The sequence below is a fragment of the Glycine max genome, chromosome 20 (genome assembly GCF_000004515.6).
Source record: "Glycine max cultivar Williams 82 chromosome 20, Glycine_max_v4.0, whole genome shotgun sequence".
Lineage (NCBI taxonomy): Eukaryota > Viridiplantae > Streptophyta > Magnoliopsida > Fabales > Fabaceae > Glycine > Glycine max.
Window position 1 is genome coordinate 41,220,969 of NC_038256.2, and position 14,164 is coordinate 41,235,132.

At 32.4% G+C, this 14,164-nt stretch overlaps 2 protein-coding genes across 2 annotated transcripts; both read left to right on the plus strand.

The window, feature by feature from the left end:
• Positions 1-1,667: 1,667 nt before the first annotated feature.
• CDPK-BETA (calmodulin-like domain protein kinase isoenzyme beta) lies at positions 1,668-6,795 on the plus strand. Its single transcript, NM_001348955.1, has 7 exons — positions 1,668-2,263; positions 3,012-3,155; positions 3,296-3,448; positions 3,569-3,681; positions 4,504-4,671; positions 4,810-5,034; positions 6,454-6,795. The coding sequence occupies exons 1-7, from the start codon at positions 1,729-1,731 to the stop codon at positions 6,586-6,588; spliced, it is 1,473 nt and encodes a 490-aa protein (NP_001335884.1). The 5' UTR covers positions 1,668-1,728; the 3' UTR covers positions 6,589-6,795.
• Positions 6,796-8,012: 1,217 nt separating this feature from the next.
• On the plus strand, positions 8,013-13,561 carry LOC102659421 (calcium-dependent protein kinase SK5-like). The gene is given in 7 exon segments (XM_041013570.1): positions 8,013-8,016; positions 10,958-11,128; positions 11,262-11,414; positions 11,533-11,666; positions 12,031-12,240; positions 12,494-12,718; positions 13,384-13,561. Coding segments are annotated over 7 exon segments (1,014 nt in total). The 3' UTR covers positions 13,501-13,561.
• Positions 13,562-14,164: the final 603 nt, after the last annotated feature.

The window sequence follows — 14,164 nt, forward strand, 5'->3', positions numbered from 1 at the left end:
GAACAAAGTTATATTCTCCCTATACCCATTTCTTTTATATCGAGACATGGATACCCCTAATTTGATGAAAACTATTTATGAAAAATCTCAATTTTGTAAATTTGATTGAGGGAAACGTAGTTTTTTCAGATTATTAAATGCTAACAGTTTAAGAATTTTTTAAAAGTAATATTTTTATGTTATTTTATATTTTTAATATAATAGTAATTTTGTTTAAAAATATAATAAAAATTGGCCAATAATTACATGATAGGTGGACAATCAAATAATACTAATTGAATTAAAAATATATCCACTAACAACTTAATAAAAATTAATGAATATCATACCTTAATTTAAGGATATTATAAAATTTAAAATTCTCCTTAACCAATTTAAAATATTAAATTATTCACGTACTATTTGATTATTAATCAGAATTATGAAAGATGGCATCATCAACTGCCTAATCATTTGCTGGTGTGTGAAGGCTAATTTTTCAACTAAAGTCTGAATTCTTGCAAGAAAGGCCAGTATATATATCTTATTTAGAATCTAATTAATGTCTCAGATAATATTATTTTCAAAAAGAGACATATTATTTAATTGACAGTAGAGACAATGATGAATGGAAAATTGATAATATGCTGTATTTTAAGCATTTTAAAAACTTACATATTTTTTTTTAGATCAATTTTGCAATTTATGAATGGCTAATATAGAAAAAATAAATTTGCACAACCTATATATATCGGGACATTAACTTATGCCACATCGTTACCACGTACGATAATATCATAAACGCGTGCTCGTACCTATTTTTTTTATCAGCCAAATGATAAGGATTAAATATATGATAAAAAAACGCACCGGAGTTGCCAGAAGGAAGTATAAGATGAAGCCTGTATCTAACATACAAGGCCCCAAAATAATAAGTGCATGCCAGAAAACATCAAGTTTTAAAAACACAGCCCCGTTGTATGCCATAAAAAATAATCATAGTACTAAACAAAGACAAATAATACTAATAACATAATCTTAAAAATCCGTTTTATTCGTTAAATATTATAATATTAAACATGTTTTATTTCTTGTTTGATTTTAAAAATATTAGGAAATATCATAACAAACGCTATTATTCAAAAAATCATGAGTCAATTTTTTATCTACGTACAAAATATTAAAAAAAACACATATATTTTTACTTTTCTCTTTAATAATAATAAAAATAATAACTACCATATGTAATCATTTTAAAAAGAAAATATTTGATTTTTTTATTCCAATCTCTCATTTATTTCAATAAATACATTGTATTTAATATAAATTATAATATGATAATTAATATTAAAAGAATATTTTAGTAAATTTTATATTATTTTATTTGTACTGTGTCATGTATAAAAAAAAATTTAATCTTTGCCAAGTACTGTTAAATATCATATATTTTTAACAATCAAACCTAGGCTTAATTAATTTTCCTTCTTTATCATTAATATGGTGATTTCCTCCTCATATCCTCCGTTTAAACAAAATAAAATAAAAATGGAAAGGTAAATAACTGTTCATAATACACCTCATTCAACGAACAATAATTATAGCCTTGACAATTGTTACATAGCACTGAAGAAGTTAAATAAAGAGGGTGTGATCATCGTGGCAATTGAATCCGTGATCAATCATAATATATTACATTCATACCTTGGCTATAGTTTACGTGTTCAGAGGGAGAGAGAGAGAGGAAACAAAATGCAGAAGCATGGTTTTGCATCAAAGCGCAACGTGTTGCCGTATCAAACGGCGAGGCTAAGGGACCACTACGTTCTGGGGAAGAAGCTGGGGCAAGGGCAATTCGGGACGACGTACCTGTGCACCCACAAGGTGACGGGGAAGCTCTACGCGTGCAAATCGATCCCGAAGAGGAAGCTTATGTGCCAGGAGGATTACGATGATGTGTGGAGGGAGATTCAGATCATGCACCATTTGTCGGAGCATCCAAACGTTGTCCAGATACAAGGCACGTACGAGGATTCCGTGTTCGTGCACCTTGTCATGGAACTATGTGCCGGCGGGGAGCTTTTCGACAGGATCATTCAGAAGGGGCATTACAGCGAGAGAGAGGCTGCCAAGTTGATAAAGACCATTGTTGGGGTGGTGGAGGCGTGCCACTCTCTTGGGGTCATGCATAGGGATCTCAAGCCTGAGAATTTCTTGTTTGATACCCCTGGCGAAGATGCCCAGATGAAGGCCACCGATTTTGGCCTCTCTGTCTTCTACAAGCCAGGTTCTTTTGTCTTTTCTCTATTCAAATTCAAATTTTGTATACACAACTTATATGATATATGCCCTTCCTCATGATGTGACTTTGGTGATGTTGTTCTCTAATCAGAAATGGATTTTTACTTGTGTGAAGGTAGTTTTAAATTGCGGTCGTGGTTGTCGTTGTGGTTGTGGTTGATCCTAGATGTTACGAAAAATTGTGGATAAATGTGATCATGATTGCAGTGACTCCAAAAATCTTGGCGTTTCGGCGAAAATTGTGCTCGCAAACCATTTTTTTGAAATCTTCTTGACTTTTATAGCAAACTTTTATTGCTCAGATTATCAGGAGAAAGTATAGTTCTGAATGGAAAAGCAGCTCATATAAGTTTTGTCCATTTTGTAATTCATATACAGGTCTTAGGTGATTTTTTTACCAATGCTTGTGAATTGTGATACATAGTATGCTCTACAAAAATTTTATGAATTATTAACATGTTGGTGCATATTTTTACCACCAAATAAAATGAAAAATTGACATGCAAAGCGCAAGGCTATTCCATGAATCCCTTTTGGATTGAGAAAAGTATATTAGCATAGTTTGGATCAAGGGAATGAAATTGAATGTTTGAATTGAAGAACAATACTCTGCGCCAGATGCAATTTTATTTTATTTTGCTGATGTTGAACATAACTTTTTTCCTTGGCTATTTAACAGTATGTATTTAGTGTGCGTGTATGACTTGCCATTTCCTTTTCTTGTTTCTTCTCAGGACAAGCCTTTCATGATGTAGTAGGAAGTCCCTACTATGTTGCCCCAGAGGTGTTGTGCAAGCAATATGGACCTGAAGTGGACGTATGGAGTGCTGGTGTTATCCTATACATCTTACTGAGTGGGGTGCCACCTTTCTGGGCTGGTAATGGTTCTAATGTGCATTGTATATTTCTTGGTGTTGGACTAACAGTTGTGAAGCTTTTTTCCTCTGTATATTATTCAGTCATCTAGTTGTTATCTTCTTTGTGCTTGAGTTGCATTCACTTTTCCTATTACCTTCAGAAACCGAAGCAGGAATTTTCAGACAGATTTTAAATGGAGATCTTGATTTTGTTTCTGAACCGTGGCCAAGTATCTCAGAAAATGCTAAAGAATTGGTAAAACAGATGTTGGATAGGGACCCTAAGAAAAGAATTTCTGCTCATGAAGTTTTATGTGAGTTCCTTTAGTACTAAGTGTAATTGGATTTTTATGTGCTACTGGTATATATGCCAGATCATTATAGTGTCGCAGCTTTATAGCAGATTTAACGACTATGGAGTCTTGTATAATCAGGTAACCCTTGGGTTGTTGATGACATTGCACCTGACAAACCTCTGGACTCTGCTGTTTTGACACGCCTAAAGCATTTCTCAGCAATGAATAAACTTAAGAAGATGGCATTACGGGTATGTTTAGTTATTGTTATATGCCTTAGCCTTTTCTGTTTGATTTCAGCAATGAAATTAATTTTTTCTTAAGGTTAATGTTAATTTGGTGAATGCGATAAGCTCATAAGTTACATGTGCATTTTTAATTATTTTTTTTTGGGGGTGGTGGATGGTGAGAGGGGGGGGGTCTATATTGATGGATTCTGGCAAAAAAATGTAGAATACAATGCTTTAGATTCCTAGTAGAGCCTGAAGAGAAATTTGATTTTTATTAAAATATAAAATTTTGTAGTATAAAAAACCAGACTGCCTAATATGCAAGAGTCTGAAAAAGTATGCTGTACCATAATTTGTAAGACCACCAAGATATACGACTGACTGGAATAAAATTTTCAGTTGTCGGGCTTCTTAATTATTAATTACCACATGATTTGTTCTGAATTCCTATGAGCCAATACTTTCATATAGAATTGTAGATCTTAGAATGCTTTTGTGATATCATAAATCTAAGGATTGTGAGGTCAAGAGATATGATGAAAGTATATTACATAAGAAAATGTGGGTATCTGAATACAGATGTCATGTCAGCTAGTTATTTATTAGTCAATTTCTATGGATCCATTTCTCTCATATTAGAGGTTAGAGCTTTCTGCATTGATGGATATTTTTATCCTTTGTAAGATTTATGTTTGTTCTCGTTAATGGCGATTAAATATATTATATAGTCTCTTCGTTTCAGAATATCAATTTTATAAAGTTTGTATACTCTATCTGTTTATTATATATATAGTCTGGTGTTCAACTAAATCACACCCTGATACATTAAAAAATTCTTTTCAGGTCATAGCAGAGAGGCTTTCAGAGGAAGAAATAGGTGGATTGAAAGAGTTGTTTAAAATGATTGACACAGACAATAGTGGGACAATAACTTTTGAGGAACTGAAGGAGGGGTTGAAAAGTGTGGGCTCTAATCTCATGGAATCTGAAATTAAATCACTTATGGAAGCGGTAGGTAGATTGCCATTATCATAGAATGTAACATAAAGTGTTTTAATGTTATTTCAAATAAGTTCATATAATTTTTGCTTCTTTTGTGTAAGCTGAGTTGGGTGATCATTAATTGCCTTCCCTTATGAACTTTGTCAGGCTGATATAGACAACAATGGATCAATAGACTATGGTGAATTTCTTGCTGCTACACTGCACTTGAATAAGATGGAAAGAGAGGAGAATTTGGTTGCTGCTTTCGCCTATTTTGATAAAGATGGTAGTGGTTACATCACCATTGACGAGCTTCAACAGGCTTGTAAGGACTTCAGCCTAGGTGATGTGCATCTGGATGAGATGATCAAAGAGATTGATCAAGATAATGTAAGTTCCTCTAACTGTGTTTGCGTAATCTCCAGTACGTGCCGATGTGATTGTTGTCACTGTTTAGTTTCACTAACAACTTGTTGATTCCATTTTTAGTTTTCCCAATAAAATTGATGATATTATGTGAACTCATTATCTCTAAAATTAGTGAAAGTGAAATATGTTTTTGCTTTCTTGATTCTTTTCGAAGTCAGCCATCATCATTACAGATCTGGTATGCTTTTGGAAAGTTAAAGTAGAAAATAATTTTGGTTTATGCTAAATATTGCTACTATTGCAATTGTGGCTGGGTTCTCTAGATCATCATCATTTGAGATGTATGATCATGGGTTTTTAAAATTAGTTCATTACAGGAATAAAAGTCAATCATCATGTGTTGGGCTGTGAATTGTGATTTGGGTTCTATGGAAGTAATTGTGGAATTGTTTTGGATGTTACAATGAAATAAAATCTTACTTATCTCATGCACAATTCTCTATGGCTGAAGTTAACAAAGTAAAGAGAAAGGTGATCTAAGTCCCATTTCCAATGAAATGTTGCCTTCTTATACTATCTGCGCAATTTATTCGATGTTCCTAAGTTTTTATTTTCTTGATATTTGTTGTTTTTTCTGCTTTCTCATGCAAGCAATAGGAACTATGGAACTAGTTGATTCTACATGAAGTTAGAAGATGTCCTCTAATCATAACGTCAATGTAAATTTCATTATTAATTCAGTAGCTGATAAAATTTGGGATGCTTGAAGTAGAAAATGGTTATCTGCCTAAAGAAATCCCGTGCTGTATCAGAATTGTTTTGGCTGTGGTCTGTGGGTGATAATAATCATAATAAACATCATAAATATTCCTTATTCATAGCAGCAAAATAGTAATTTAGGAATTGTATTTTATCTGCTCCTGAAAGCAAAGAGATACGACAATCTGAAGTCAAATCTTTGTTTCATTTGTAACTCTCAATGGGCTTGACTTGAATTGTCTGTTGTGGGGTCATATGGAAACTGCATGAGGATTTCAAGTTCAGAGAAACTTTTGCTATGTTTTTCAACTTTCCTACCATTTACATGTCTATTTTAACATTTTTCAATATTGAAAGTGATTTTATTAAATATTTACAAAATACTCGGGCTTTTAAAAAACTTTTGTATATCATCACCATACATTGCTTTTATTTTAGCTCTAAGGATCATGCTGTAGAGTTAGCCTTTTTTCTTCTGTACTTCTCTAAATTCTTCTCTAAGGGGCAAATTTTAAATGCTAATAATGTTCTGATAGCAGTCCTTTCTTGACAATTTTAAATACATGTATTGCCCCACAACAAGGCTTTTGTTTCTGTGATATATGATTGAAATTATCTTCGCTACCTTTCTCACCAAGGTACTTGAGGCTTTTGGTCCTAATCATGTATCCTTCTTTTCAGGATGGGAGGATTGATTATGCGGAGTTTGCAGCAATGATGAAAAAGGGTGATCCAAATATGGGTAGAAGCAGAACCATGAAAGGCAATTTGAACTTCAATATTGCAGATGCATTTGGAATGAAAGACTCTTCTTGATATGCTACCTGAATTCTTTTGTACAGTTGGATGCATGATGGTAGAAGAAAAATCATTGTCAAAATTTCTTATCCGCGTGGTTATAATCTGTTTTGTATTGGAACTTTGTTTACTTTCTCAAGCTATGCTTTAATCCCTTAACTTTAGAAACCTTCAGTGAAGTTGAATATATTCAGCATATATATGATATAAATTGGCTTGAATGAATTAGTTCACCAAAGAGAAAGGAAATGTGATGCTATTTTTTATCGAGCAAAGAGCAAGAACAAGATAGAGAATAGAGGATTTATCACCTTGGGGTCCCTAGACCACTATCTCATTACACTGGCAAGTTCACCATTTTTTTTTTCTCTTCAAGTTTTTGAGTCAAACGTGGGCAATTGCTTCCCGCACCTATTTAAGCATTCGGAACACCTATTCGAGAATGTAAAATTACAGTCTGCAAAGGCTATTCCACAATAGGTTTAGGAACCAATTAGGGAGGTGCAGGAGGCAATTGCCTCAAACGTGAATTATATAGCCCAAAGCAGAGCCAGAAGGGCTACCAAAAACAGAATGAGATAGGCTAGGCCGGCTGCAAATCCGTAGGTGGACAAAACAATTTTTAATTTTTTTTTCAAAAATATGTTTTAAGAATTAATGGCTAAGTAAGAATTGAACCTATGAATTTCACATTATTAATACAACACTATAACCAACTAAGCTAATAAATCAATTATGTTATAAAATAATTAATATTGTTATATATAACACTAAAATTTTTAATGTATATTTAATACTCATGTAAATTTAGATAATAAATTTTGTAAAAATTAATTTATTTACATATATATTATAAATAAAAAACTATATGTTTATTAACATAAATCTACTAATGTATTTTTTGATCTTATTACAATTGATTTTGATTTAATAAGGTATTTTTTAATATATACATTTTAAATAAAATCATAAATTTCATAGAAATTCATATATGTAAGCATATTAATTATTATATCAAAATTAATTATTAAAAAATTTATTATCTAAATTTACATATGTATTAAAAAAATTAATATTATATATAATGATATTAATTATTTTATAACATAATTAACTTAAAGCATCATGCTAATAATACGAAAGTCACAAGTTAAATTTATCATTAATTTAAATTTATTTGTAAAATATATTTTAAAAAAAAAATCATTTGAGCCACTCACAAAAGGATAAAATGAGAATTGTGCAAATTATTTAACAAGTGCGGTTTAAGTGGGTTATTGCTTCCTACACTCTATTTTGTCTTCTGGAAAAGAATATAAAATTATATTCTCGAATATACTTCTTTTTTTATATTTTCGGATGATCAAATAAAAAAATAAATTTGGAAAGAGTGCAGGAAACAACAAGCGTTTGAGTGATGTGACAGAACCTATCAAATAAAAATGGGTTGATTGTTTTTAACAATGATAATTTGTGACATTAGCGACAACAAACTCATTTCTTTTCGAACATGAAAGATTATTTCTATCCATTCTCAATGGAATTAAAATTGGTCGAAATAGGGTTACGTATCCTACTCCCTCGTATTTCCCTTCACAGCATATCCAAATCGACTCCAGAACCACCAAACATCATGAGTTCCGCAATTCATCTCAGAAAAAGAAAGAAAAATATTAAATAAAATGATTAATACAATAAAGAAAGAAATTGTGGCAAGTGCATCGTTATTTTCTAAAACTCTAGATTTTGTCTCTAACTAACAAGTGCTTCACATCAAAATGTTTTGTACGGGAAAAACTTTTATCATTATGAGAGAAATGTACAGCAAGTATATATTGTTTTAATATATTACAATTGACCGGATATACTTTCAACAGTGCAAAATCCAAAAAATCAAGTTCTTCGTCCACATAGCTTGTCAAGTAAGTCTGAGAGAAGTAGTTGTAAGTGTTTGCTTAATGTGACACCCTCTATCCCTCACATATATATTAATAAAGGAATAAAAATTCAAATATTAATTAAAAGTATTTTTAAAACATTTTTAAATACAAGCTTTTCAAATGGGTAAAAGACTCATATTCACTTTCTTCTACATCATATTCAAACTTGTCCAAATAAATAATAAAGTCATCTCGACTCAAAGAAAGTCATATAAGTCTCATACAATTAATATAGAACCTATATCCTAATGTCACATCCTATCAGAGCGTGGTGTTCCCGTGTCCTCTAGCATGAGGTTCTTCATAGTCATCCACCTATTCGTCTGCTCCCCCGAACACAAGTTCAAGATCATCACAGGATCCAAACACAACAACACACAGGGAGTGAGTTATCACATTCCTAGCTAATAGAGAAACAAGACAATTAAATATACATATTATATAAATGAGATACCACTTGCTTAAACATAGCTCACGTAACTTCACCACTTCATCATTCAAAATTCACTTTTCAATTATCAATCACATTACACAAGAATCCCACACTTCGATCAAGATATAATAACACATCAATTAGCAAGCATATGCAATAATTATGCTAAGACTCAATTCTATATGCAATGTGGTACCATGTCAGTGAAAAACCACCCTGGGGCGCTTAGGAGTACATAACAAGACACACCACACAATGAGTTTGTCAGGTCACTCTCACTAAGTAAGATCATAGGGAGACCAGTCAGGGTCACGATGTTTTGCGAGAATGCTCTAACCATATGAGATCAGCATAGGCTTAAAGGAGCACTCAAACCCGGTGACCCCCAAGGCCTACACTCCGAAGAGTCCGTCAGGGCCTCTCCCTCCTGATTCAGGTCCAACCCCTAAAATAATTTTTTTTACATGCAGACACTGCTCATGAATTATACAATACCCACGACCTTACACTCGTGTTTTAAACACGTTCAACACAATTGCGCTACGATTTAACACTGGTTCCTAAATAGGAAACCTACATTTTCTCTTTAACACTGCGCATCAACGCTTTTCTCAAGATAACGCTGGTCGGGTATTGTACAATTCATAGCTTACAACACAAGTAATTTCACATCAAGTGTTAACTACACACTTATCCACAACTAGAACTCATTCACAATTTCACATCTCATAGTGTCACAATCCACCATTACATGTTTACAAGTATCTCACAAATTAACACATGTTCAACTTTACACTTATACTCAATCTCAATAACAATATTATAATCTCAAAGCAACATGTTATTCTACAATTCATCACATATTCACAATTTGAATTATCATTTCATAGTCTCAATATAACAATTTATATAAAAGACTATCACAACATGAAGACTAAAACCCCTCAAATAATATTACACAATTATATCCAAATCATAGGTCCAAATATACAAATATCAGGAGCACAATTTATCAAGCAATTTTCATCCGAACATCAATATTTTATTTATAATCATAAAGGAAAAATTGCAATTTAACAAACATCCCAAAATAAAATCTCAATTTAATCCTCTAAGGATCCCTACACATGTTCTCACTAATCCCCAACTGTGAATAACTCATCCCTTACCTCTAAGCGGGCTCACGTGTCTTCAGCCAGCGATAGCAACACCTCTAGCGGTTCCCGGAAATTCTTTCAATTATTCATCCGACTGCTCCGATAGAATTCCCAAACGTCAGAGAGACGGAGAAGAGATTAAAACCTCCACTTGTACTGTCTTCATACGATTCCTTTTTCTCCCTCCACGAATATTATCTCGCAAATCCCAACGGTGGAAGCGTGCGGAATTGAATTTCGAACAACATATCCAAATTTCACAATAATCCAACGGTTAAAGAAACCGGGATCGTAATTTTACCAAGACAGCTCTGAGTTTCTGCGGGAAAGAAAAAGGCTACAATACGAAGGGTTTTTCTCTCAGTTCAGACATGATATCGAAATTCCCAACGGTGAGAATGCTCGGAATTGTGTTGCGAACATGATACTCAAATTTCACGATGATCCAACGGTGAACGGGTTCGAGATCATCATTTTTCTGAGACTGGTTTGGTGGGCTGCGAAAAAAAAAAAAGGTTTTGAGAGGAGAAGGAGAAAAACGAAAATGAGGCCAAAAGGAGGCAACTGACTTAACATAACTATTTATACCTAGGTTATTCAGCCTATTATTTGCTCTATATTTATTTATTTATTACTAAAAAGCTTTTTAAATTTATTTACGAAAAATTGGGATATTACACTTAACATCCTTCCAAGAGATAACTCCTTCTGCCATCATAAAAATACAGTTGAAAGTAGATTTTTGGTCGTCAAAGAAACCTGCATAATTAGAATCAAAATAACTAATGACCTGAAGTTGGTGTTACACAAAATATTCCCTTGGCCATTTAACGTATCTATTTTGTATTTAGTATGAGTTTATGACTTACCTTGTTTCTTCTCAGGACAAACGTTTAGTGATATAGTTGGAACTTGCTACTATATGGCCCCTGAGGTTTTACGCAAGCAAACTGGACCAGAAGTGGATGTATGGAGTGCCGGTGTTATCCTATACATCTTACTGAGAGGGCACCCACCTTTCTGGGCAAGTAATGATCCTAATGTGTACTGTAATTCTCTTGGACTAACAGCTTTCATGTTTTTTTCTCTATATATTATTTAGTCATATACTTGTTATCTTCTTTGTGCCTGAGTTGCGTTCACTTTTTCTATTATCTTCAGAATCCGAATCAGCAATTTTCCAAGAGATTTTACATGGAGAGATTGATTTTGTTTCTGATCCGTGGCCAAGTATAACAGAAAGTGCTAAGGATTTGATAAAAAAAATGTTGGATAAGGACCCTGAGAAAAGAATTTCTGCTCATGAAGTCTTATGTGAGTTTCTTGAGTACTAGTTGTAACTGAACTTTCATGTGCTATTGGTGTATGCCAGCTCACTATGGTTTCATAGCTTTGTAGAAGATCTAACGCCTGCAGAGTCTTATATCATCAGGTCACCCTTGGATTGTTGATGATAGTGTTGCTCCTGACAAACCTCTGGACCCTGCTGTTTTGACACGCCTAAAGCATTTCTCAACTATGAATAAACTTCAGAAGATGGCATTACGTGTATGTTTAGTTATCATTGTATGCCTTACTGTTTTTTGTTTGATTTCAATGATGATATTGATTTTTTCTGAAGATTTATATATACAACTTGTTGAATGAGATGATCTCATAACTTTGTATGGCATAAAAGTTGCATGTGCCCTTTTTCGGAAGGGACATCTAAATCTGGATGTCATGTCAGTTAGTTATTTATTTGAAATTATATTTAGAGAATTGCCAGTTTCTATGAATCCATTTCTTTCTTGTATTAGATCTTTCTGCTTTTGCTGGATATTTTATTTTTTATCCTTTGTAAGATTTTTGTTCGTTCCAGTTAATGATGATTAAATCAGCTGTATGGTCTCTTCGTTTCAGCATACCCATTCATATCAATTTTGTATAGTTTTTATGCTTAATGGATTTTTTAACTTAAAAAATTCTTCAGATCATAGCAGAAAGACTTTCAGAGGAAGAAATAGGTGGACTAAAAGAGTTATTTAAAATGATTGATGAAGACAATAGTGGGACAATCACTTTTGAGGAACTCAAGGATAGTTTGAAAAGTGTGGGCTGTGATCTCATAGAATCTGAAATTAAATTCCTTATGGAAGCGGTAGGTACATTACCATTATCGTTGGATGTAATACAAACGAAGGTGTTTAATGTTATTTCAAATAACTTCATACTACCTCTGGTCCTTTTTATAAAAAATAAAAAAAGTTATAGCGTAAATACACTATAAGTTGTTTCTTATAAAAAGGATCGGATTTTGTTATAAAAAGGATGGGATGTAGTATCATTTTTGCTTCTTTTGTGTATGTTGAATTAGGTGATCATTAATTGCCTTTCCTTGTGCACTTTGGCAGGCTGATATAGACAACAATGGAACAATAGACTATGGTGAATTTCTCGCTGCTACACTGCACTTGAATAAGATGGAAAGAGAAGAGAATTTGGTTGCTGCTTTTGCCTATTTTGATAAAGATGGTAGTGGTTACATCACCATTGAAGAGATTCAACAGGCTTGTAAAGACTTTGGCCTTGGTAATTTGCACCTGGATGAGATAATCAATGAGATTGATCAAGACAACGTAAGTTCCTGTAAATGTGTTAGCAAAATCACTTGTAGATGATGTGATTGTTGTCACCCTGCTTAGTTTAACTAGCAACTTCGTTGTTGATTCCATTTTTAGTTTAACAATAAAGTTTATGACATCACTTGAACTTATTATCTCTAAAATTAGTTAAAGTGAAATATGTTTTTACTTTCTTGATTCTTTTAAAAGTCATCCATCAAGATTAAAGACTGCATAAGAATTTCATGTTCAGAGCAACTTCTGCTATGTTTTTCAGTTCAGATTTCTACCATCTTCGTGCCTATTCTAATCTTTTAAATATTGAATGTTTTTATAGTCAAAATCAATTTTATTTTAGTTCTAAGGAATTCTGATTTCTTCCTCTGTGTTTGTTTAAGTACTTGTATTGCAAAATTCTCAACATTTTAGAGCTATTAATCTATATTACTGATTTTGGGGTAAATTTTAAATGCTATAGCAGTTTTTTCTAAATAATGGTATCTCAAGTCCTTGAGTTTTTAGAATGCTTCGTAAGTGTAAAACAGATGCAAACACTATACTATAAGGCTTTTATAATATATGAATGAAATTATCTATGAAACCTTTCTCTCTAAAGGTACTTGAGGCAATTTTTTCGTATGTTATGGGGCTTTTGGTTCTAATTTCTGTATCTTTTTCAGGATGGGAGAATAAATTATGCAGAGTTTGCAGCAATGATGAGAAAGGGTGGTCCGGATGTTGGTAGGAGCAGAAAAGACAATTACAATGCTTCATTATTGGATATGCTTGTGGAGTGAAAGACTCATCTTTATATGCTAATTGAATTTTTTTGTACGTTAGGAAACGAGATGGTAGAAGAAAAATCATAGTAGTCAAATTTTCATATGATAGTTATAATCTGTTTTAGATTGGAATTTGGAACTTTTGGGTAAAGCAGGAATTATAATCCAAAGCCCGTAGGCCTATCAAACTGATCATCGGGTTAAAAAAATAAAAGAATTAGTCTAGGCCATTTACCAAAAATATTAAATGTCTAGAATGTAAATATTATGCAAATATAGAGATCAAAATGTAAAAATATTATAAGGACAGAGAATAAAATGTAATGCACAACATATCAGTGTCACATCGACCACAATTAAAGGTGTTAATTTTTTTTAATCTTTAACTTTTTTTTAACCATAACGAGGATCAAAATGGATCCAAAGATACTTGTATAAGGATCAAAACAAATGATTTTTTTGAAGTATATTCATTAAAAGAAAATTTATATAACTATAAAGATTAAATAAATAATTAAATCATCATTAATTTTGTATAATGAAATTTATAATTGAGGGGAGAGATAGAAAGAGGCAAAAAGGACAATATTAAATAAAATGATTAATATAATAAATAAATAAAAAATTGAAATCATGCAAAAAAATAAAAATAAAAGAACTATAGTTTGACTCTTTCTTT